General features: G+C 42.5%; 1 protein-coding gene across 1 annotated transcript in view; it reads right to left on the bottom strand.

Annotated features, from left to right (window-relative positions):
- LOC126457143 (troponin C, isoallergen Bla g 6.0301) overlaps positions 1 to 8,300 on the bottom strand; it is a 164,442-nt gene extending 156,142 nt beyond the window's left edge. The window contains exon 1 of the mRNA XM_050093215.1: positions 8,183 to 8,300. Coding sequence (XP_049949172.1) covers positions 8,183 to 8,185 — 3 coding nt within the window. The 5' untranslated portion in view covers positions 8,186 to 8,300. The remainder of the gene's footprint in view (positions 1 to 8,182) is intronic.
- Positions 8,301 to 26,877: the final 18,577 nt, after the last annotated feature.

Here is a 26,877-nt window from a genome sequence, read left to right as displayed (position 1 = left end):
GGGACTTCAACCTTCCCTCGATATGTTGGCAAAAATACTTGTTCATACGGTGGTACGCAGAAAACATCTTCCGAGATTGTCCTAAATGCTTTCTCCGAAAATTATTTCGAGCAGTTAGTCCACGAACCCACGCGAATTGTAAATAGTTGCGAAAACACACTTGACCTCTTAGCCACAAACAATCCAGAGCTAATAGAGAGCATCATGACTGAGACAGGGATTAGTGATCACAATGTCGTTGTAGCTAGGCTCAATACTGTTTCTTCCAAATCCACCAAAAACAAACGCAAAATAATTTATTTAAAAAAGCGGATAAAGTGTCACTAGAAGCCTTCCTAAGAGACAATCTCCATTCCTTCCGAACTGACTATGCAAATGTAGACGAGACGTGGCTAAATTCAAAGATATAGTAGCAACAACAATTGCGAGATTCATACCTCATGAATTGGTAAGAGATGGAATTGATCCCCCATGGTACACAAAACAGGTCCGAACGCTGTTGTAGAGGCAACGGAAAAAGCATGCAAAGTTCAGAAGAACGCGAAATCCCGAAGATTGGCTAAAATTTACAAACGCGCGAAATTTGGCAAGGACTTCAATGCGAGATGCCTTTAATAGGTTCCACAACGAAACATTGTCTCGAAATTTGGTAGAAAATCCGAAGAAATTCTGATCGTATGTAAAGTACACAAGCGGCAAGACGCAGTCAATACCTTCGCTGCGCAGTGCCGATGGTACTGTTACCGACGACTGTGCCGCTAAAGCGGAGTTATTGAACGCAGTTTTCCGAAATTCCTTCACTAGGGAAGACGAATGGAATATTCCAGAATTTGAAACACGAACAGCTGCTAGCATGAGTTTCTTAGAAGTAGATACCTTAGGGGTTGCGAAGCAACTCAAATCGCTTGATACGGGCAAGTCTTCAGGTCCAGATTGTATACCGATTAGGTTCCTTTCAGATTACGCTGATACAATAGCTCCCTAATTAGTAATCATATACAACCGCTCGCTCACCGATAGATCTGTACCTACAGATTGGAAAATTGCGCAGGTCGCACCAATGTTTAAGAAGGGTAGTAGGAGTAATCCATCGAACTACAGACCTATATCATTGACGTCGGTTTGCAGTAGGGTTTTGGAGCATATACTGTATTCAAACATTATGAATCACCTCGAAGGGAACGATCTGTTGATACGTAATCAGCATGGTTTCAGAAAACATCGTTCTTGTGCAACGCAGCTAGCTCTTTATTCGCACGAAGTAATGGCCCCTATCGACATGGGATCTAATGTTGATTCCGTATTTCTAGATTTCCGGAAAGCTTTTGACACTGTTCCTCACAAGCGACTTCTAATCAAGCTGCGGGTCTATAGGGTATCGTCCCAGTTGTGCGACTGGATTCGTGATTTCCTGTCAGGAAGGTCGCAGTTCGTAGTAATAGACGGAAAATCATCGAGTAAAACTGAAGTGATATCAGGTGTTCCCCAGGGAAGCCTCTTGGGACCTCTGCTGTTCCTGATCTATATAAATGACCTGAGTGACAATCTGAGCAGTTCTCTTAGGTTGTTCGCAGATGATGCTGTAATTTACCGTCTAGTAAGGTCATCCGAAGACCAGTATCAAATGCAAAGCGACTTAGAAAAGATTGCTGTATGGTGTGGCAGGTGGCAGTTGACGCTAAATAACGAAAAGTGTGAGGTGATCCACATGAGTTCCAAAATAAATCCGTTGGAATTCGATTACTCGATAAACAGTACAATTCTCAAGGCTGTCAATTCAACTAAGTACCTGGGTGTTAAAATTACGAACAACTTCAGTTGGAAAGACCACATAGATAATATTGTGGGGAAGGCGAGCCAAAGGTTGCGTTTCATTGACAAGACACTTAGAAGATGCAACAAGTCCACTAAAGAGACAGCTTACACTACACTCGTTCGTCCTCTGTTAGAATATTGCTGGGCGTTGTGGGATCCTTACCAGGTGGGATTGACGGAGGACATCGAAAGGGTGCAAAAAAGGGCAGCTCGTTTTGTATTATCACGTAATAGGGGAGAGAGTGTGGCAGATATGATACGCGAGTTGGGATGGAAGTCATTAAAGCAAAGACGTTTTTCGACGCGGCGAGATCTGTTTACGAAATTTCAGTTACCAACTTTCTCTTCCGAATGCGAAAATATTTTGTTGAGCCCAACCTACATAGGTAGGAATGATCATCAAAATAAAATAAGAGAAATCAGAGCTCGAACAGAAAGGTTTAGGTGTTCGTTTTTCCCGCGCGCTGTTCGGGAGTGGAATGATAGAGAGATAGTATGATTGTGGTTCGATGAACCCTCTGCCAAGCACTTAAATGTGAATTGCAGAGTAATCATGTAGATGTAGATGTAGATGTACTCCGTCAATCCTATCTGGTATGGATCCCACATCGCACAGCAGTATTCTAAAAAAGGGCGGATAAGCGTTGTGTAGGCAGCCTCTTTAGTAGATCTGTTACGTTTTCTAAGTGTCCTGCCAACAAAACGCAGTCTTTGGTTAGCCTTCGCTAAAACACTTTCTATGTGTTCCTTCCAATTTAAGTGGCTCGTAATTATAATTCCTAGGTATTAATTGAATTCACGGCCTTTAGGTTAGGCTGATTTATCGTGTAACCGAAGTTTAAAGGATTCCTTTTAGCACTCATCTGGATGACCTCATCTTTTCTAAATCGTTTTGCAATTTGTTTTGATCTTCAGATGACTTTATTGGTCGATAAACGACAGCATCATCTGCAGACAACCTCAGATCGTCTCCTAAATCGTTTATATAAGTGAGGAATAGTAGAGGGCCTATAACACTACCTTGGTGAACGCCAGAAATCACTTCTGTTTTAAAACTTTGAACATAGCTGCTAAGGTTCAGTGACGATGTCAGAATTATATTAGAACCCTCGGTCACGGATATTAAGTCAAAATTGACCAGGTTTCGACGCTACTATGAGCGTCGTCTTCATAATTAAAATAACTGTTCTAAAACATATTAGGTATATAATATATTAATTAAATTAAAGTTTGTACTGACTGGGAAGAGATGCAGTACTTACAAGTCACCTTTTAAAAAATCTAAGCCGGAAAGGCGACGTCTTGAATAGTTGTAAATAAGATGGCGAGCCGCTAAGGGCTGCTCGTACTTGAGTGAACAAGGGTTGCAACTAGAGTCTTGGAGATTTTGCGTCCGTCTGAATTTGGCATTTTTTTTTTCGTTGTTTCTGCAACAGTGTTTGTTAATTTATTTGGTATAAATCTGTCAACTGCTGCCGATACTATTTCTTTGAATTCAAGCGACGTCTGGTCTACACTTACATTGTTAATTTGGAAGGAATGGAGATTGTCTCTCAGGAAGGCGTCAAGTGAATTTTTATCTGCTTTTTTGAATAGGTATGTTTTTCGTTTATTTTTGGAGGATTTAGGGGCCACAATATTGAATCTCGCTACGACAGCCCTGTGTTCACAAGACCCTGTATCCGTTTTGAAGCTAGATATTAGCTCAGGATTATTTATTGCTAAGAGTCAAGTGCCTTTTTCACAACAGTTTACTATCCGCCTGGGCTCATGAACCATTATATACAAATTACTAACTCAGTAGAATAAAGACAGGGTAAGGCATCAGACGTTATCTGTAATAAGAAATAGCGAGGAATGAAATTTGCTTATTTGGGGGCAGCAGAGGAAAATTAAATTAAAATCTCTGGGCAGAAAATTTAGCTCATTTCCTTTCCAGCTCTCTTTAACTGTTCCTACAACAAAGGTACTTCAGTCTGCGTAGTGACGACCACTTATCCCCAATGCTTGCGACACGTAGTGTTCATTTCCAAACGTACCAGAAATATGATGATTGGATGACACTGTGACGTTTCGTTGTAAATAAGGTAGCATTATTACAATTTAACGGCCTCCTGCAGTATAAAACAGTCCGGACAAGGTTTCACACGTGATAAATCATATACTTTTTTGGCCGATAGTTCGCTCTTCTGCGTGGGAAGTGTGATCGCGAAACAAGAACGAAGCAATTACAGTCGAAATAAAACTGGTTAGCGGGTGAAAGAGGGCGAAGTCGCATTGGCGCTGCGCGTCCTATCTCTGAGGCACGGCCGTTCAAAAATAAACTGCTGTAAACTTCACCGACTACTGATTATCTCACAGCAGAGAAAAAAAGTTAATGGAGAACAGTTTAAGCGCAGTGTAGAGTTTCGCCCCGAAAATAACAGCGGCTTCGCACGCGCAGACGGGCGGTTGCGCAGGAGCCGAGCTGGCCAGGGGCAGGGGTTCGATCTAAGGCGAGCCGCGACTGTCGATGTTCCCTTGTTACGGCACGACGTTTGTTTATATCGTTTAATAAAAAGAAACTTATAACGGAGTAACAAAAGTCGTCGTGGGAATTCTGTGTTGACTATCCTTGGTTCAATGAATTCAGAACGGCATTCCGAGCTTGTGCAACGACCCTAATGTCCTCGTCGTCGACGGGACGCTAAAACCCCTAACCGCCCTTCCTCGTCTACAGGTCAGAGACGAGCAGTGAGACAGCATCTTCAGGAGTTTTCATTATACACAGTGCAAGTGAAAGACACTTAGCCCATTGCGTGACTACTCTTATACGTCCGTCCACGTTTTATTTGTCACTGACATAATAACGGAGTGAAGAGCAGAAAAACCACGCTCTCCGTCAATCAGTAGGCTTGCGGGCTGTGAAAAGACTTACTATCCACTTCCTCTAGACAGTGTGGCCAAAGAGAGAAAACATTAATCTCTCATTTATCGAACTGTAGCGTAGTCATTAACGTTTCGTATTATCTGGCGCTGCCTTCCATCTCTTTCGCACTTGTGTCAATATCTTCATCTCTGTAGCAGCTTTTCCTAATTTTCCAGGCCCTATCTGTACCTACTTTTTTTCCCCTCTACGTTCAGTGCCAGATTAACTTAGTGTTTAACAAAGGCCCGACAGACCTGTTTCTCTTCTGGTAAAATTTTTTTCGTAGACTTCCTTCCTAGCTTATTATTTGTAACACTCTCATCGTTCTTCATTTGTCTATATAACGTTAGACACCCTTTTGTTCACCTTCACTTGAAGTGCTTACAATTTCTTCAACTCCAAAATTCCTACTCTTCAAATTTTACTCGTGTACAGTGCAGAGGTAAAAAAATGATTTAGCATTTCGTGTAGTCAGAACTCGTTTTCGCACAAAATATTGTACAAACTGAAACAAATGAAGTGGCAAACTCATTAAAACACTTGATTCGTATTCATTATAAGTTATTTTCAAATACCAGCACAGTCATCGTGATTTAGGATCAATGTTATTTATTCCAATCGCTTGAGATTAATATCCGGATCGTAAATGAAACAAGACCACAATCCTTATAGTCCACTGCTCTAACGACGACGAAGCCCTAGCACAACATAAGACCATCCAGACAACGGCGATTCTGGTGCAGCTGTACAGTATTACTGATTGAATGAACAACGGGGAGGACACACTATTTCTCTCGAAATCTTCCAATTTCTGGAGATTTGTTTCTAGGCGACTGAGAAATAATATATGCACAGACCACACATTCTCCATTGGCTCACGACTGCATGGAGCAATTGAAATTGAATTCCGCATCGACCAGAACTTCACCGACAATCCTTTCAAGAGTTTTTCAGGTATACTCTCTGTATATTTTGATACAAGGCACTCACGGTCTCTGGAAGCACGTTACAGAGTAGTACTGTAATTATGATTTATTCGGTTTGTTATTGGCATACTTCACACAGCCAGGATCTTCCATTCTAACCTGAAGCATCTAGTTTCCCGTTGGCGCCTACGTACAGACGCAAAACTGCTGCAATGTGGTTGCCGTCGTTGCGGAAACAGCTCAGCATAGCGCCTTCGTGTCGCTTTTCCATTGCATTCAGTGAACCTGTACACGAGGTGCATATTAACCACCTCTTCATCAGTAAATCTATCGACAGGAATGCTATGTATCACTGTTAACGCACAAATAATACTGCCGGTAAACAAAACCGTCGTCACCATTGAGTAGTGCTGAATGAAAAATTGAGGTCATAGGGATAAGGAGGACACTACTGTTGTCAACAGCCGGTACTACCCGACCAAGATATTACTGCACTTTGCCTCCCCTGGCTGTTACCGGAAACACGCGGGAATGTTACTGTAAACAAGTACAGTGGTGTCTAAGGAAGACTCATCGCACTGTGAATACTTTCATGAGAGTTTCGCACTTGTTGTGCAGTGGTTCAGCACTTCCTCGTCAAAATCACGATGAAAACTCAGGATACGCCGACCGAAGCATAGTCAAATCCAGGTGAGGACTAATACCTTGAGCGAATGGAAACAGGACACGCAGCGCATATGGTCAACAAGTGCACTGTTGTGCACCATTTGCAGTGCAATAGAAATACGAAGCTAACTAGGATAAGAAACCAAACGAAATGCACTAAATCTGTAATGAGCCATTGGAGATACCAAAATATACAGGTGTCCCTAAACAATCTCTGCAGGTGGAGTTCCGTCAGAGCCTCTGTATCGACTACAAACGGCTGTAGCTATTTAATGAATAGCAATACGTCGGTAAGAATTACAGAGCATGTAAAAGAGAGTCCAAAAGTTATTTTAGATAACTGTAAGTTTTAGATATCACCTCTCTTGGGCACATGGACAACACCTAAGCGATAATTCACTCCCAACATACATTCCGAAGTATATGTGGATTCATCGACGCGAGCGAGTTAGAAATGAGCGATCTGAATCCCTGAATTGTTTTCAGAAAAGGAAGCAGATTCACAAGAGCTTTGCTATAGTCCCACTAAAAGAAATCCATGGGTTTTTTAATGCTCTCGGGTGTCCGACCGAGTGAGATCGTTTACGAAACATGATATTTCGACAGCGCACCTTGCCATCATCTTCAGGTGATACCTGTTCAATGATTGTCTTTGCTACATTGGGCGACGTGCCAAAGACGCTCATTTTACAGCAGTTACCTGAAGATGACGACGTTTCGTAAACGACTGCGTACTGTTGGTCACGCGAGGGCAAGGACGACAGAAACAATTGATTTGTCGCGAAAGCTTAAGATCACAAATCCGGTGCTGCCAAGAGCAGAACACAGCATAGTGATACGCCTGACCCCACGGTTAAGGAGTAAACATACTCTGTAAATCATATCGATGTATCGCAACGCATTATAAGTTATAGCCGTTTGTAATCGCTTTATTCATTTTTGACGGCGCTGTATAACGGATTCAATACAACAGCAAGTGGGCATCGACAGCGCAGCTGGAGACTGTGGGTCCTTTATTCTAGTATACCCAGACGGTATCCTCAAACCACTCAAAAGTTTGTCGGTGAAATTCTCTATCGGTTACAGACGGCTATAACTATTAAATGAATAGCAGTACATCGATAGCAGTTACAGAGAATGCTAGAGAAATTGCAACATTTTTACGTAATTTGTACTTTTTCTATGTCACTATTCTTGGTCACACGAACATCTAAGCTATATTTTATCTCATGCCGTACATTTGAAGCATATGTACAGTTACCTAGACGAATGCATTAGAAACGTGACATGTGTATTCTCCGTCTTAGAACTGTTTCGGTAGAAGAAGCACGTTTACAAGATCTTTGCTATAGTCTCTTTAAGAGAAATCCATGGGTTTGTAAAACTCTCAGGAGTTCAGTCGCGTGCACTCATTTACGAAATGCGATATTTCGGCAGCGTACCTTGCCGTCTTCTTCAGGTGATACCTGTAGAGTGGCTGTCGTTGCTTCATCGTACGATGTATAAAAGATGCTCATTTTAAAGTTATCACCTGAAGATAATGGCAAGTTGCGCTGTCGAAGTATCGTGTTTCGTAGACGACTCCACCCCGCCGGACACCCAGAGAGCAATACGAACAGTTAAATCGTCGGGAAAGTTTAAGATCTCAAATCCGCAGATCTAGGAGGCCAAGAGGAGAACGCAGCGTCGTGATACTACCGATCTGATGGTCTGAAAGTGTGTATTCTCTGTGAACCGTATCAATGTACCTCTACGCATTAAATAGCTACAGCCGTTTGTAGTCGCTGTATTCATCATGAAAGGTCCAGCGTAACGGACCGAATACAACAGCAAGTGGATTTGGACAGCGCGCCGCGCTGAGACTCACCATGGCGTCCGCGGTGAGGGTTGAGCGTGGCGGCGGCGCTGGCGAGTGGGGCCCTGTGGCGGCGGTGTGAGCTGAGGCGCTGTCTGGAGACGCACTGCCGCCGCCGCCCCCGCCGCCCCCGGTATACGCGGCCGGCGCGTGCAGCCGCTTGCGCCCGCGGACTAACTTTAGCCGCCGTCACGCCACCGACAGCTCCTCGGAGACCTTCCCTTACACTCGTTGCTCCCCACAGTTTCTCCAATTCTAGAGCCATCAAAGCGGGCCTCCCGCATCCGAAGGTCTACGACCGCTGCCGTTCCGCAACTAGGTTGGCAGCGCCTGTGCTTTTCGGACGTTTTCGGGCTGTAAAGCTGCAGCAAGTTTCCTGAATTTAACGGCGTGTTATTCCACAACTTTACATCTTGTTTCCTGTAATCATCTGAGTGCTTTGGTTGGCTGTTAAAGCAGTTTTGTACGAATATCCTTCTGATGTTGCAGTGACCCCCTTTTATCCTGCCTCTAGAATGTACAAGGTGAACTCGATCTCTACCAACAAAATTTTGGAAGTTGTTCAGCGATATTCTCTGAGTATTTCGGTTAAGAGACACGATGTCTCTGGGCGCTCGTTATACACTAAATTATATTTCGTTTGATCTCGTAAAAGTCGCAATTGACCCTGAATAAAGAAAAGTGTGAAGCTATTCACATGAGAAATCCGCTAAATTTCGATTACGCGCTAAGTCACACAAATCTGAAGGCTGTAAATTCAACTAAAAACTTAGGGATCACAATTACAAATAACCTAAATTGGAACGATCACATAGATAATATTGTGGGTAGAGCAACCCAAAGGCTGTGATTCATCGGCAGAACACTTAGAAGGTGCCACAGGTCTACTAAAGAGACTGCTTACACCACGCTTGTCCGGTCTATTCTGGAGTATTTCTGTGCGGTGTGGGATCCGCATCAGGTGGGACTGACGGATGACATAGAAAAAGTACAAAGAAGGACAACTCGTTTTTATTATCGCGAAATATGGGAGATAGTGTCACAGACATGATACGTGAATTGGAGTGGCAATCATTAAAACAAAGGCGTTTTTCGTTGCGACGGGATCTTCTCATGAAATTTCAATCACCGGTTTTCTCCTACGAATGCGAAATAATTCTGTTTGCACCCACCTACTTAGGGAGAAATGATGATCTCGCTAAAATAAGAGAGATCAGGACTCGCACAGAAAAATTTAAGTGCTCGCTTTTCCCGCGCGCCGTTCGAGAGTGGAACGGTAGAAAAATGTTCAAATGTGTGTCAAATCTTATGGGACTTAAGTGCTAAGGTCGTCAGTCCCTAAGGTTCCACACTACTTAACCTAAATTATCCTATGGACAAACACACACATCTATGCCCGAGGGAGGACTCGAACCTCCGCCGGGACCAGCCGCACAGTCCATGACTGTAGCGCCTGAGACCGCTCGGCTAATCCCGCGCGGCTGGAACGGTATAGAGCTTGAAGGTGAATAGAAGAGTAATCACGTAGATGTAGATAGAGAGAATTTTTTTATACTAGCATGCGGCTTGATGTGGTGAACATGCGACAAACGATATAAGCAAAATGACAACTACAACATCATATCATTGGACATATTTTGAAACATGAATAACGCAGACGGTTTTGATTACGAGAATTTCATACACAGGGAAAAATAATTGGATTTTCTACTACACTCGTGTAGAAAAGGACGAAAGTAATAATATTTGCATTACCTGTAACTCCCAAGTAACGTAGTTAGATGAAAATTACGCCACACGTAGAAAGAACTGCTACAGTATAGTACAGAACGCAAGTGAAAGAAATATACAACGACACGAAAGGAAATAACACTTTTACTCAAAGACAATAATTACACCGAAATTAGAATTATATATCAATACCTTCAGCTGCTGACGGGCGTTAATATATATCAACGGGGACGGGTGAAAATGTGTGCCCCGACCGGGACTCGAATCCAGGATCTCCTGCTTATATGGCAGACGCTACATCCATCTGAACCATCAAGGGCACAGAGGATAGCGCGACTGCAGGATCTGTCCTGCGCACGCCTCCCGCGGGACCCAGATTCTCACCTTATATGTCCACACACTACATTCGTAGTGTCCCTACCCATCGTACTCATTACTCGTGGAAGACATTCTTACCAAGTCCCGTAAGAGTTCAGGTAATATGTGTGCATCTGCACAGAAGAGGAAGGTCATGGCCGGTATTGCCAGAACTATTTACTTATGTGGATATGGTGTCTGTTCTTTCGGACATGTCCAAAAGAACACTTATCCATAGAAATTACACCGAAGTCACCGCAAATGATGACGGTCGTCTGGACATTAAAAACGTCGGGACGTGGTCCTTAATAGGGTGTGTGACCACCATGGACGGCAGTGCACGCTCTGCAATGTGCTCCCATGCTGGCGTTCCTCCTCCAGTGCCGTTGACAACTAGTGGATGGTCGATGGTGCGTGTAGACGTGCTGCAATACGTGTCACCACTTGCTCGATAGGATTCAAGTGGCGGGGTGGGGCGACGGGCAGGTCAGTCCATTCACCGAATACCTTCTCCTTCCAAGAGCTCCTCAGCCTGCACTGTTGGTGGGGTCGCGCACTGTCATTGAAGCCAGAGTCCAATGCACCCCTGGAAAGACGTACGTGGGCAAGGAGTGCAATGTTACAATAACACTGATCGGTCAGCTCAAAGATTTGGAGCTCAATACAAGTGTGCGATATTACGCCTCCTCCCCCCCCCCCCCTCCCCCCTAACATAACACCTGGACTGCCAGAACAACCTTATCTGGCAATGTTCCTGCGCGTGAGGTGTTCTCATCTCTCGCCATATGAGGGTACGTTCAGCATTGGCGAAGATTGTACTTTTGGTGGTCTAGGTGTTACTGTGTGGGGAGAATATTGTTGCTTCGGCGTACTGACCTCCAGATCTGTGAATACGGTACACTCACCGATTAACTTTCTCGCAACACTCAAGTATTTCACCTTGTGCTTCTTTTCAAGGCTCCATTCGACCCTGACTTTATTTTTATGGATGATAATTCACGATCGTATCGTACCGCTCTGGTGGAGGAATTCTTGGAAGGAGGGGATGTTTGGTCAATGGACTGGTCTGTCCGTTGCAGAGGGTCACACCTCATCGAGAGCATGTGGGATGCAGTGAGGTGATGCGGTGCAGCACGTCAACCCAGCAGTTCTCAACCCCCTACCACAAGAACTTGTGGTCACACAGTACGAATTTAGCAGTAGTATTAGTAGTAGCTTTATTCATCCGTAGATCTCTTTTTACAAGGACATGTCGAAGTATTCACAAGTTTAGATCAATTTTGAATAAGCTAATTCGTTTACACATATATTTACAGACTTCTAGTTAGAGACAATCATTAGATTTACTCCTGGTATACAATACTTTTTTTACAAATAACTTTTTAAATTATGTAATGCCACACTGTTCACTCATATCTCACTATCAGTCACTGCACACACTATTCACACATTGTTTGATAACACTTCACTCACTACACACACAAACACACACACTCACACACAAACGCACACACACACACACACACACACACACACACACACACACACACACACACACACTGGTGATCTCTGGACCATTTTATGTACCGCATCTTCCCATTTGGTATCCTGAAAAACTGAGTCAGCATCCCTCCATAATGTGTGAGGTGTCGAGCTCAGAAAGAGGAAGAGGTGTTAGTATTGTGCTATGCATAGCTTGGGGGTAAGTATTTCTAGAAAGGAAAAAAATATAAAGTGAAGGTGTTATGTGGAGTGTTGTATATTTTATAATCATTATTATTATTATTTATTTGTATAACATTATTTATAGAACCCCTACTCTGTTTTAGCTAAGTAATCCTTCAATGTATAAAATGCATTGCATAACAGGTACTTTTTAGCTGCCTTTTTAAATAAGTGTATGTTTGCAATTTCTTTAATCTCTTTTGGTAATTTACTGTACAGTTTTATTCCTTCTAGAAAATGCTGGTTTGAGTTTTATCTTTATTTTTTCTTGGTAAATGTAAGTTGAGTCTATCTCTTCTTGCATGGTCATCGACAGAGCTGTTTGTGCAGTAATTACCAATGTTATTTTTGATGTGTACAACTGACTGGTAAATGTATTCACATGGAGCAGTTAAAATCCCCAGTGTTTTGAACAGAACTTTATAATGACCTCAACTATTATTTTTGGTTATTATTCTTATGGCTCTTTTCTGGAGTTTGAAAATTGTGTTCATATTTTGTGCACTTGTTCCCCCAAAAAGAATGCCATAGTTAAGAATTGAGTGTACGTATGAATAATATGTAACTAAAAGATACTGCTTGTTACGCACTGATGACAGTATTCTAAGGGCATAACATGCCACTTCAACTGAGAATCAATATTCATTCCGAGAAATTTTGCATTTGTTACACAGTCTATAGAGGTGCCATCTACATTTAATTTAACGTTGTCATTTTTCCTCTTCAAACTGAAATTCATAGCATTAGTTTTCTTTATGTTCAATGCCACGTTATTGCTTACTGACCAATCATAAACTTCCTTGAGAGTTTCATTTGCTTTCTCGGCAAGGAGTTCTCTTGTTTTCTCAGTGACTATAATATTACTGTCATCAGCGAAGAGAATTTTTTCGCCATTAGTAACACTACTCTGAAACTAATTGATTTACATCAAGAACAGTATTGGACCTAACATTCTACCTTGTGGAACCCCTATATTACTGTACTTTGATTCTGATAAGTGTTTTACTAAAAGTTTAGATCTATTTGAAGTATGTGTTATCTCTACTCTTTGTACCCTATCTGTTAGGTTTGATCAAAACCAGTCATTAGCTACCCCTCTTATTCCTAATGCTTCTAATTTATTTAATAGAATCTTGTGGTCGACTGTATCAAACGCCTTAGAAAGATCCAAAAATATCCCTGTGGCACACTCATCTTTATCAAGAGCATCAAGTACAACTTTTGTGAATTCTACTATGGCTGACTCCGTATTTTTGCCACTTCGGAAACCAAACTGTGATTCGCTTAAAAGATTGTATTTGTTCAGGTAATTCATTAATCTGTCTTTCATCATTAAAAAAATATCGTAATTATACAGACAAAAAATTATTCACCACACCGATATGTCCTACAGGTATGTTGCTATTGTGATTGTTCCTGTACGTCTCGGAAGGTCACCGCGGTTGTTGTTTGTAAGTATACACACAGTTACCATGACTGCTGCCTGTGGGTAGAACGACGCTCTCGAATGGACTGCGATTGCAGCATTTTTATTGAAAGTGATGCAGCAGTAGCAGCGCATTAAAGACGTCTATGGAATAGTAGAGTGAACATAAAAAATGCCACAAAGGACAATCGCTACCAATGATCTGGTTCACATCATCGCGTTAACCAAGGAAGTTTCTCGACGCCTGCTCTGCAGCCCAAGTTACATGTTTATGGGCAAGGAATCGGTTGCAATTGACAGCCAGTATTGATGACTTACATTACACAGGCTGTCCACAGTCGATAGGTGCACGAGATGAACGATATCTACGACGTATGAGTCAAAGGAACCGTGGGCTGAGTGCTTCAGAACTGGATACGGCGTTTGAATAGGCCACAGGACGTAACGTGTCGCTTCAGACTGTTAGGAGACCATTGCATTATGGGAATATCCGTGGCCGACGACCATGGCAGGCACTGGAAAGTACACCGCATCACCACGGATTCCGTGACAGATGGTCTGGAAGTCATTCGAAATGGGCGCCCCAGGACTGGCGTCGGGAGTTGTTTTATGAACGAAACTCGCATCTGTTCCTACCCTGATAATCGCTGACAACCTGTTTGGAGACAACCCACTGATATCGAACGTCTCCAACAATGTGTCCCACATGTGCAACAAGGTGGTGGTGGAGTGATGTTTTGATGTGGCGTTACTTAGCTGTTGTGGTTGTTGAGGGCAATCGCACCACTGTATGGTACAAGGACGAGATTCTGCAACCGATAGTGGGGCCGTATCGCCATCATTTTGCAGACAATTTCGTCTTGTTTCACTATAATTCGGGCGCTGGTCGTGCTGTTTTCGTGAGCACATTCTTTCAGCATGCTAGGCTCGCCAAAAAGTAGTGGTCTGCTTGTTCCCCAGACAGTAACCAAACCGAAAATATGTGGGATCGATTGAAATGAGCCGTTTTCGGACTCTGACAACGACCGCGTACTCTACGCCACTTACACTGAATCTCCGCTAAGAAGTGGGACAATCTGGATGAGGGCTGGTTTGATGACGTCACCGATGGCGTGACACGACGGATTGAAGCGTGCATCCGAGCAAGGGAACGTTCCACCACCTATTAACATTGCTCAGTTGTCCGCCATTGGCAAACAGACGTTTTTTATTGTTATGCAAATGATCGTTTATTTTTTTATTTGGTGATCTGGGCACATAGGAGATTAATATATACAGACACAATTTCGAACAAATGTGGTTATGTAAAACCTTTATTGATGTGTGTAAATCGAATCCATTCTTCGTTTTCTTTGCCTTTATCTCGCACCAGCGCAGGGTCGGCAAGATTATTAACGGATTTGGCATGGTTAGTTTTAAGGGATGACTGGATGCCCTTTCTGTCGCCACCCCGTTACCCCCGGGACGGAATGTGTGTATCCCAACTTGTCTGCGTGTAGCCTTATTCATGTGAAAATGAGCGAAGATTGAGGGGTATGGGTGCCAGCCCGGTATTCACTTAAATGGCTCTGAGCACTATGGGACTCAACTGCTGTGGTCATCAGTCCCCTAGAACTTAGAACTACTTAAACCTAACTAACCTAAGGACATCACACACATCCATGCCCGAGGCAGGATTCGAACCTGCGACCGTAGCAGTCGCACGGTTCCGGACTGCGCGCCTAGAACCGCGAGACCACCGCGGCCGGCGGTATTACTACGATGTGGGAAACCGCATAAAAAGCCATCCAGGCTGGCCAGCACACCTCATCGTTAATACGCTGGGCTGATTCGGTCTGAGCCTTGCGTACCTCCCCGTCCCGGAAGTGACGCTTCAACACACACGTCTGTTCGGGAGGGTGTGTGTAAATCAAAGCTAGTTTCGTAAAATACACTTCAGCTATATAGCTCAAGTCGAGTCTGCGATACGCGGTTACGAATATTAGTATGTATTGGTAGTGAATCTAAAAGGTTATCATGAAAGCAAGTTATCGGAAAGAACACAAATCCAGTACTGTAAAAACTCTCTACAGCTACAGTGGGGAGCACGTTAGGCAGTACGAATAAAAAAACTGTTTATAGAAAAAAAGAGAGAAAAGAGAAACAGAATGTTATAATTCCCTCCGAAACAGAGGAGACAGTGCCTTGAAACTTCCTGGTAGATTAAAACTGTTTGCCGGACCGAGACTCGAACTCGGGACCTTTGCCTTTCGCGGGCAAGTGTTCTACCAACTGAGCTACCCAAGCACGACTCACGCCCCCTCCTCACAGCTCTACTTCCGCCTGTACCTCGTCTCCTACCTTCCAAACTTTACAGAAGCTCTCCTGCCAACCTTGCAGGACTAGCACTCCCATCGAGCGAGGTGGCGCAGTGGTTAGACACTGGACTCGCATTCGGGAGGACGACGGTTCAATCCCGCGTCCGGCCATCCTGATTTAGGTTTTCCGTGATTTCCCTAAATCACTCCAGGCAAATGCCGGGATGGTTCCTCTGAAAGGGCACGGCCGACTTCCTTCCCTAATCCGATGAGACCGATGACCACGCTGTCTGGTCTCCATCCCCAAACAACCAACCAACCAACCAACTAGCACTCCTGAAAGAAAGGATATTGCGGAGACATGGCTTAGCCACAGCCTGGGGATGTTTCCAGAATGAGATATTCACTCTGCAGCGGAGTGTGCGCTGATATGAAATTTCCTGTGAGGACAGGGCGTTAGTCGTGCTTGGGTAGCTCAATTGGTAGAGCATTTGCCCGCGAGAGGCAAAGGTCCCGAGTTCGAGTCTCAGTCCGGCACACAGTTTTAATCTGCCAGGAAGTTTCATGTCAGCACCACAATCCGCTACAGAGTGAAAATCTCATTCTGGAGACAGTGCCTTATTTGTCATACACAGCAGAGAAAAAAATATAATTCCCCTCGAAACCAAAGCAAATATGACAACAAATAGCGCTATAAAGAATTGCATTTCATAATGCGCACAATGGAGTGATGTCAAGCTGTCTTACGCCGGCCGCGGTGGTGTAGCGGTTCTAGGCGCTCAGTCCGGAACTGCGGGACTGCTACGGTCGCAGGTTCGAATGCTGCCTCGGGCATGGATGTGTGTGAAGTCCTTAGGTTTAAGTAGTTCTAAGTTCTAGGGGACTGATGACCGCAGATGTTAAGTCCCATAGTGCTCAGAGCCATTCAAGCTGTCTTACCATTAAGTTACTGGTCGAAGCGGACAGTTAGTGTCGCAAATTCGTCTTGACTCCTACATTTACCTTTGTGTCTGTATTGCACTAAAAATATTTGCACCATAGTGCAAATGTCAGGTGTGCGTCTTCTTTTTTTTTTGGAGGGAGGAGGGGGGAGACAGCTTGTTCGATTCATTCACGATACTTACTGGTCTTCGACCTCAATCTTTTATTCGGTTCTTCTAGGTTCTGTTTTTTCGGCAGCATTAGTTGTGGGTTAACGGTGATACACAGCAGTGTCAATGGCTCTGAGCACTATGGGACTTAACATCTTTGGTCATCAGTCCCCTAGGACTTAGAACTACTTAAACCTAACTAACCTAAGGACATCACACAACACCCAGTCATCACGAGGCAGAGAAAATCCCTGACCCCGCCGGGAATCGAACCCGGGAACCCAGGCGTGAGCAGTGTCAATTGTTTGCTGATCAGGTGCTGGCCGATATGCACCTCATGTATGTATTCACTGAATGCAATGGAAAAGAGGCACAACGACCATATGCTGGACTGTTACCGCGTCGCTGGCAATCACATCACGGTACTGTTATATGTCTCTCGTCAAGAAATTGTTGCCTTGCTCTGTGTTCTGTGCAGTACGTTTTGGTGATACCATCTTACATGCTTTTTCAGTGTTGTAAAGATATTTTCACAGAAGCAATGGTAACTGCAATGGCTCACCGAATAAATCACAATTATACTTTTACCCTGTAACGAATCACCGAAGAGCACGAGTTCCTTATACCAAAATACTCAGAAAATAATTCTGAGGAGCTTCTGAAATTTTGTAAATAGAGTTGGCGTTCAGCCTGTATATTCTTGGCAGGAAGAGGCCAACATGTGGATCGGCCTTGTATGTCCTCTGTGATGATAGTGGAAGATTTTATTTATTTATTGGTTGTTTATTTAGACTGACCTGATTAGTGCCTTATAGCTTTCTTACACCTGGTCAGGAATAACACATACCAAAGGTATTACAAAAAATTGCCTATAATAATAACAATAACAATAGTAGCTGTCAATAATAATACCGACAATAGTAATAACACTGAACTGCACTTAGCTTAGCACATTTGATGCCATGTTTAGTATTATCATAAGCGGAATGGAAAAAGGAAGAGGAGAAGACTGAGATGACAGTGGAAGTGGCTGCCAGGAAATAGCAGAAAATGTGCGGAGAACTCTGCTCACAAGAGGTAGGGATTATTTGTGGGGTACGGGTACTGAAGGGAATGATCTGTAGATACATGGGAGAGATGGCTATTGTGATAGAAGGTATACCATCAGATATATTTTTAGGTTTGGAAGAAATTCAGTTTTTCGGTATTTTCAGAAAGATTGCTCCAAAGTCGAGTTTCTGATACAGAAAATGATTGAGAGAACGTATCAATGTTACGTGATGGTACAGAGAGAATTTTACTTTGTTGAGAACGAGTATTTCTGTTGTGCTGTTCAGATAGTAATGTAAGAATTGAAGACAAATACGAGGGAGTACAACGACTGACACAGGCTATAGAGGAAAGACAGAGTATGACTACTCTCTACGTTTAACGACTAAAAATGTGGACAACTAGACAGAGGATTGTTGCGATTTTTTTCTTATGTGGATTCCATTTCTCTTCGAATGTCTCCAGAGTAACCACAGATAGTCAAGCGTAAATTCTATAAAGCTGTGGGCCATAAATAACCTGTAACGTCGCGGCATGTGTCACTGATGTTCACATCCATTGCTTTGTTATGGTGGAATCTACGAGTACTCAGTCATGACAAATTTTGCAAATACTAAAATCTCTCGTAATGTCACGGGAAACATTAAGGATACTCCGTGCTGTGAAAGCATTGCTGAGTGACACACCGTGCCAGGATTCGGAGAAAATCCGATCCTACCCTCAGGCTGCTGACAAAGGAAAGCAGAAACTGTTTTCCAATTATCGTACTGAACCTGGCGCCTATGTCAGCGACTGATCTGTAAGGCACCCCTTATTTGTAGATAAGAGCATATTTTACTTTATTTCTAGTTTTGCGAATTCACGTACGTGAAGTGAGTGCGTCAACACTGCTGTTAAGTGCAGAGCAAGGAGCGAGCGGTAGATTCCCACGCTGGCTAGCGGGGGCGGTTGGCCGTCTAGCGCTTTCAGAGCCAGTGGCATGAGGTGCTGATGCAGAAATCTCTCGTGACGTCAGCAAAGAGATATGTAGGGAAAGTGCACTTATTCTGGGGCGAATCAAGTAATTGTAATTAATAAATATGTGCTAACAAAAGTTTCCTTTTGTCACCCAGGCATTAGGAGGAGCCTACAGGTCACAAATACTACCTTTCAGTAATTTAACCATGCAAGAAACGTTGATATTAATAAATGAATGAACAGCTTTGGCATAACTGAAGATTTACGATCTTATACGAACTATACTAATTGTGTGCTTAAGTTACAGACCGTGCACCATAGTCGGCAGTCATCGATGGAATGCCTTACGATATAGTCATGTGGCAGACATGCTCTATTACCATTATTAGTTAGCTTATAATCAGTCTGAACAAATTAATTTTATGGTGTATCTTGATAAACGCACTATAGTGGCATCCTATGTAGAAATTGTGAGCACAGAAATCTTCTTCCCACTTCATTGCATAAAACATGTATAGTAGGTATTACACTTTCAGTATCCAACGGTGCTGCTATGGGTCTGCAAGCAGACATTAAACTACAAGAGCATCTCCACATAATAGGTAGGAAGAATTCCTATGTGGCTGTTCACTAAGTCAGTTCAAGGATGGACTGGCTTATTTATCGCAAAACTCGGGTGAGAGAGCGTGGCCAATTATACTCTGCACCCCTTGTACCACCGTCTACGGACTCACCTGCTAAACTGAGACATTTCTGGAGGTTTAATACGAGTGGGGGATTCTTGAAACGCTCACCAAATTAAACTAAGTAAATGACTTTACGAACTGTAGTTCTGATCAAATAACTGTTGCTGTTACAATACATTTCTACTGGTACGGGCAATATACACTGTAAGGTGACAGAATAAATGAAGGTCAATTTCGCACCTTAAATAAGAGTTTTAAACGTCGTAACAGGAATGTGAACTTGACACCTAACTTACTTTGGCAGTAATGAGGAGATTTGCCTATACGTATGTAATGAAAAAGGGATGACACTCAATCGACATTATTAACACACCACTCCTATGTAACGCATGTCAATAAGCAGAAGGTGAAACAAGCAGCGAGAGGAAATGTTTTGTGTAGAAGCCAGCATGGGCAGACGCAGAGGCCGCTCCATGGGAGGCACCACAAAAAGCTCTTAGGGGGCGTCCCGCGGCGGGAGTCAGCAACCAGACAGGTGACGTATACTGCAGAGCAAGTAACGGGCCACCAGAAGTAGGACAGAAAGAAGCTTTAGAAAAGTGCATTTCGGAATTCCAAATGGACACGAACAAAACCAGTGACGCAGTTGATCACGTGAACAATGAATGGTACACATGTGGGTGGGCACGAAACGTCCGATTGGCGGAAACGAACTAAGAAACAGTAAAGTGCCGAGATTTCGATGTAGTTCGATTTTAGGGCCCTTGAGATTGGCAGAGAGAGTTTCCACAAAATAAGAGGAATGCTCCTATTGATAAAAAATAAAGCAGTGACGTGGAGAACGAAAGAACCTAGGTGGGGAGAGAGTTCGGCTACGAGGAAGACGAGAGTGAAATTTTTGAGGTCTCTTTTCTGAACTGGGGTCAAGTGCAGAATGGGGCGCATAACGCTCTGTACAATGCAGAGGAGAAATCTGAGTGACCATTGTGTTCACTGTGGCTGACATTCAGCTAGTTATTAGCTGAAGCGTCGTTGAGTTTCCACTGTGGATAAACGGACCAGCCAGTCAATTAATTGTCTTTGCGAGGACTGAGAGGGCATTTTAATATGCACGCTGCTCCAACCATGTGCGTGTATATCGCCATATTCCAAGACTAGGAATGAGTGCGTATTTTCTCACATAACAAGAAACATAGGGAGAGTTCCTGCTGAAATATCAGGAAAGGCTTAATTAGTTGTTACAGGAAATTCAGAGTACGACAGCAGCCATGCAGCCAGCCAGCAGCTCATCGCAGCTAAGGTAAATACCGCACACAGAGATGTAAACTTGTTGGTTCACCAGCTTGCGTCCACTTTAAACTCGAGCGACCTTGGGTAATCTTTTGCTCAACTTCTCACAAAACTAACCATCCTCTGTAGGCTTGATTGTCATCCTAAATAGTACCAAACTATGAACCGGAGATTTATCATAGTACTGGCCAACATCGTGACGTAATCATAAGACTAATTTTGTAAAGAAACTTCTAGTTAAAATTTACCATTCTTGCGTTTAGAATTATTTCACTTTCTGGGGATGAGATACATTCGTTTGACAATTGCCTTAACATTGTCACAACGTAAACTGTGTAAATGCGTGTATTTCTGTGATAAGTTTGCAACATGAAACCAAAAGTTATTTACAGCTGACACAGTTGTCGTTCTGACTTCCAAACCTTACAGGATGACGACCCTGCCAGGATGGCAGTTAGTCTGCCTGGGTGGAAATTAGTCGAATTATAAAGGGAAATTAAAAATTTTGAATTAAAGAAAATTGTTTTGGTGACGAGGTTACTCAATGTATGTGTATGTATAGTGGTCAGAATACAGTAAATATGTGGTCCAAAGTGTAGAGAAGTTGTATTAATATACAAGACAATGTTTATGTTTGTGTAAAAGAAACTTGTGCATGACGTTGCTGGCGTGCGCGAAGTTATTCACGGCGTTGTTGAGTTGGTTTGAAATTCTACAAACAGAGAGCGGCGTTGCTAATGATGTGTACATAATCTAAGAAACTCTCTATGATACTTTGGAAACGTGTAAGATCATATAACTTGATGTTGACGAGAGCTCAGGCTTGCGCATTTCGAGAAAGACAGAGGTTAGTTGGACTATCGGAGATGGCAAAAGAGAGAAGGCTATCGATGATCGGAGATGGCAAAGGAACGAAGGCTATCGCAGATAGAGCAAACTGAAAATCTTCACAGGACAGAGATTGAGGTACAACAAAAAGTATCAAGTGCGAGTCACGGAACGGAACGTAGTGATAGTGCAGAGGGAATGGTTTTAGTTTCACGATTGGTGTCACAGTCTGAGAATGCACAAAAACAAACAAATGACGGATCTAGTGGGTCAGAAGTAGAATCAGAGGGCGAGCAACTCCAGTAACTAAATCATACGGGACAGTTTCCAACAGAAAGAATGTGTGTAAGTGCGTCCGCAGTATGTACGGAGGTCGGTGAGACGCCACAGGAAAGACGCGAACGGCAAAATTTACACCAAACAGTGGCAGGTGACCATGGTGAAGAGTCAGACAGTGTGTTTGCAATGTTGAAGCAACTCACTATTGTCGTAAAGCAAACGAGTGAAACGACAAAAGCAAGGTTAGCAGAGTTGAAAACAGAGACAAATGCTGGCTTAAACAGTCTCAAATTGGAAACCTATGCTGGATTCGAAAAAGTCCGCGAAGATCAGCAAAAACTATGAACGGAAGTTAATGAACAGTTTACTAAAATCAGGAGAGAGGCGAGAGACCGTGCGAGCTTATACCATCTTTAATGGCTGACCAGACAAAGATGCGTTCTGACGTTGACCAGGTGCAGGATGCAGTGTCTAATGTTAACCAAAGACCTAATAATTTACCATGTAAGACGTCTGGTAAGGCGCAACAAATCGTGGAAGAGTTCAATGTCAGAAAACGTGTCACGCGGCCCGCATTAAAAAGATTCGATACACGCATAGAGAACATCGTCTCGAAAAATCAGAAACAATATGAACAGCTTCGTACAGAACTGAAACAGTGTATCGAGAGCCGTACAATAAGCAGTATTGAGGCAACGGAATCGGTAGTATCATCCGACATAGTGACGGAAAGAAATCAAGAAGTAAGTAAGTCAGTTGTACAATCTTCCGTAGCAGTAGCTGAAACACAAAAAAGTTAGGAGATTCCAGTCGTATATCCACAAGAGGTTGCGTCAATAATTACCGAAACGAAACAGAAGCAAATGGGAAGAGAACAGTTAACACAGGTGAGCGATGAAGGTAATGTGCGGTCACAACAAACAATGGAGCGGGAAACGGTAAATGAGCGCATTCCAACAGAGCGGCAGAAGACCCACCAAACGTACGCGAGTAACGCGAGAACAGAACAAGTTGTGATGACACATATACCAATTTCTCAATTTCCAAGTTACAGTACAACAAGTTATAGAGCACAAGTCAATATGAATCAAATAGGAAGACAAAACACTGATCCAGTAACGGGAAATTTAAACGAATCTTTCAGTCCAATACACGAGGAACGGTATGGTTTAGATAACTGCACACCACTGCGTAGATATGATGCTAGATGGGACGTAAATCTGTCAAAAAATGGCTCTGAGCACTATGGGACTTAACATCTATGGTCATCAGTCCCCTAGGACTTAGAACTACTTAAACCTAACTAACCTAAGGACAACACAGAACACCCAGCCATCACGAGGCAGAGAAAATCCCTGACCCCGCCGGGAATCGAACCCGGGAACCCGGGCGCGGGAAGCGAGAACGCTACCGCACGACCACGAGATGCGGGCGTAAATCTGTCATCTCAGGAGCCAAACATGGTATAACGAACACGAGAAAACATGACAAGTTGAAGGGAACGGATAATGTTTAGAAAACACAAACGCTGTATGGTGGAATAGAAAAATTTGACAATGATCACTTTTTGACAGTCAGAAATTCCAACATCACAAAGAAAGCGGGAACGGCTTACACCCAGGCACGTTTATAAATCAATTCCACATCGCTTTACGAGAGAATTGGCCACTTAGACATAAGCTTGACTTCATTTGTTGGCATATGGACGGCGCAATAGGGGAAACCATGCAAGGAGTAGCTGAAAACTGTCAATCATATGAGCAATTTAAATCCGCATTCTTGGAGCGATACTGTTCCACAGAAACCCAAACTAGAATAAAGTATGAGTTGTTACAAATAATGAAGTTAACTATATAATTAAACATGTAAATAGACTTAGTTTTAATCAGCAAGATTCAGAAGTAGGTTTAGGGGGAGATCGGATACAAACACCAGCATGCTGGGATTCAATTGACTGGGAAACGACCGATGATGAGGAACAGGAGTTATTAACGGTGAATATAGACAGTAGTACAAAAACTGATGATGACCAAATTGTAAAAGATGTAGCTCATTTATACGAAATGGAGAGAGAAATGGTATGCCAAGAGGATTGGGCACCATTGCTAACACCAATAGTGATACCCAAGTTAGAAGTGAAGTCCCATCAGTACCCAAAGTGAAACATCGACATCTAATTAAATTAGCTCTGAGCAATTTGCAGAATGCAGCGTTAAAGAGAAAGAACCGAGCGGACAGAAAGGCAAACGCATGAGTATTTTCACTGGGACGAAAGGTACTAGTAAAAACCCACCATCTCCTTAGAAGGAAAAAACACCAAAGCCACAAGTTATTTTCTATATACAAAGGCCCCATGGAAGTGAGTAAAGTAGTCCATGATAATGCAGTCGAACTGATTAATCCAAAAACAGGCAAATCATCGGGTTTGCACCATGTGAACCATTTGAAATTGTATAGAGGGTAAACAAAAGAAAAAAAGAGTGACTTCACATGAGAATTTAGTTGTATTAAATGTCCAGAAGCCAAAGAAAAAAAATGCACACAGATAAAAGTTTTAACGTGTACTTATCTCAGAAAAAAAGCAAATCTCGTAGGAAGGTAATAGGATATTATGAAGAAAAGACAGGAAAGTACCAACTACAGTAACTCTTCTGGGAACGAAATGTGTTTTGGGGAAAGAGTAGAAATCAAGGAGGAAGATATAGATCAGCATAGTTTGGATAGTTTGACAAAATAGTAGTAGATTCTCTCTTAAAGACGTAGTGTAAAGGAGAAGGAAGTTGATTTTTGTGGACAAAAGGAGGTGAAGAAGTAGTAAGGAAATAAAGAATTGTGTAGGAAGGAGGTAGTCACTTCTAATTTGTTCCATCGAGGATGGTGAACAAATAATTGAGGAGATATTTTGGGGGAATATGTGAAGCATATATGATTTGTGGAAGGTGCAACAAACTGATATTGAAATAAAGATATGAGGGAAATAAAAATAAGAAGGCTTTAGGAGGTAATAATTAGGAAAGAGAACTGAATTATTAAGCTAAGCAAGAAACATGTTATTTCGTGGAAGGAGGTAAACAGTAGGAAGTAAGATTAATCCAGAAAAGATTTCAATAAGGAAGGAACATAAAAGTTTACTATCGAGAAAAAGGAGAAAGGGATAAGTACAACAAAGGAAAAAAACTTTAACCTTTAAAACAATACAAGAGGACAATAGTGAAAATTTTTGAAAAGGAAAAAGAAAAGAGCAGAGATTTATTTTATTCTGAAGTTCTGTTACAGCTAATGCCAGAAAGAAGTGTTTGCAGAGAAAAAGACTTGGGAGTCGGAGTCAAGGTGCGAAGTTTTCAAAATAACATAATATACTTGTAGTTAAAAAACTAAAATGAGGTAAAGGAAGGAACTCACTAACTTACTAATCATTGTCACCATCAGTTTCACTCTTACTACCCATCGTGATGAAGATGAGGAAACCACGACCTGTAGATTAAGAAAAGCAAATAGAATGGGGAGAAAAGATGAATAAATAAAACAGTGATAAGAAAACCATTTTATAGAGTAAATGACAACTTGTGTAAAGTTAAGTAAGAAAATTTTTATGTTTGTAAAGTTGTAACATAATTTAAGGGAATAAGGCTTAGAATGAAATAGATAATGATATATGTAAAATAGAGAATAGGACAGGACGTAAGAGGAGTAAGATACGCAAATCAGGGACAAGTATTGTATTAGATATGAAGTCAGCAGACAAGATGCAGCATCGCTGCAGCCACACCGACGGCAGGTCTGAGAAGAGCGGTTAGGGGAGAGCAGAAGGGACAGTGAGTGTGAGTGCCTGGTATGTCACCTTACGAGATGACGAAGGAAGAGGCCTTGGTGGAAGCAACGGTCCAAGAGGATAACACCTCTAGGGGAAAGGTTTGGAGAGCTACAACGCATCCTGGATGCAATCAACATGTACCTTGACATGAGTTTTATTCATACGAAAGCAATATACAAGGGTTATGACAATGGTTTTGCGAAAGTGTTAGATACTAGGCACTTCTATCGCAAACTGTTTAAAGCAGCATATGGAGAAATGCTGGATGTCCACTGAACCAGAAAGGAGGTGCGGACATTTTACAGCAAGGACGAGCGGGTGTTTAAATTCACCACAGGAAGGAGAAGAGATGCGTTTCTGTAACTCAGTGTGCAGAATAGCGGAAACAGTTATCAGACCATATGGAACTCAACAACGACGAAACAAATATTACATGCTCATGGGATGAAGCAAGAAAACGATGGAAGGCTGTCCAATCTATCTAGATGAACAACTGAATACAATAAAAGAATACACAACAATTTCAAAGAAGATGCCATAAGAACGAATTAAACGATAACGAGGTTAAACAGGTCTTCAATCCCAATTCCTGGTCCAGAGAAGAACGAAGACACAAGTGAGAAGACGGCAAAATGCACCAAGAAAAGAAAATGAAATACAGAAGATTTGGAAGAAAGAAGAGCCCGGACCAGAAGAGATCAAGATACCTTTCAAAATACTTTCTCATACAAGACCATTATTGCATTTAACTGTTCTGGCAGAACGAACATCCGAAATTTCTTATGGGAAATTGCAACACCTTCAGATATCATACTGAGAGATTGGAGAAGACTACTCATAGGAAAACCTGGAGACAAATAGACCATTGATGAACTGACAAAGATTCGTCAAATAAAGAAGAAAAGTTTTATGATGCCAGAAATGGATCTCCAGTACAATGTCGCCATAGACACATGCAAAATGGAACAAAGGCAACCACGAATCCACGACACACTCAGATCTTCAGCGACCTTCCTCTCTGCTGACCGGCATTCCATGCTCATCAGAGATGCGGGGAGGCCCACAGCTGATCGTCATTCAGTGTTCGACGATGTGACGGACTAGTACCCAAACAAACTGAAAAAAACTAATTTTTTGTATTGTGTTAAAACATTTTGAACTTCAGGACTTTTATGT

Source organism: Schistocerca serialis, chromosome 1 (assembly GCF_023864345.2).
Source record: "Schistocerca serialis cubense isolate TAMUIC-IGC-003099 chromosome 1, iqSchSeri2.2, whole genome shotgun sequence".
Taxonomy (NCBI): domain Eukaryota; kingdom Metazoa; phylum Arthropoda; class Insecta; order Orthoptera; family Acrididae; genus Schistocerca; species Schistocerca serialis.
The sequence above is the reverse complement of the archived record's forward strand: the minus strand, read 5'-3'. Positions and strand labels throughout refer to the sequence as shown.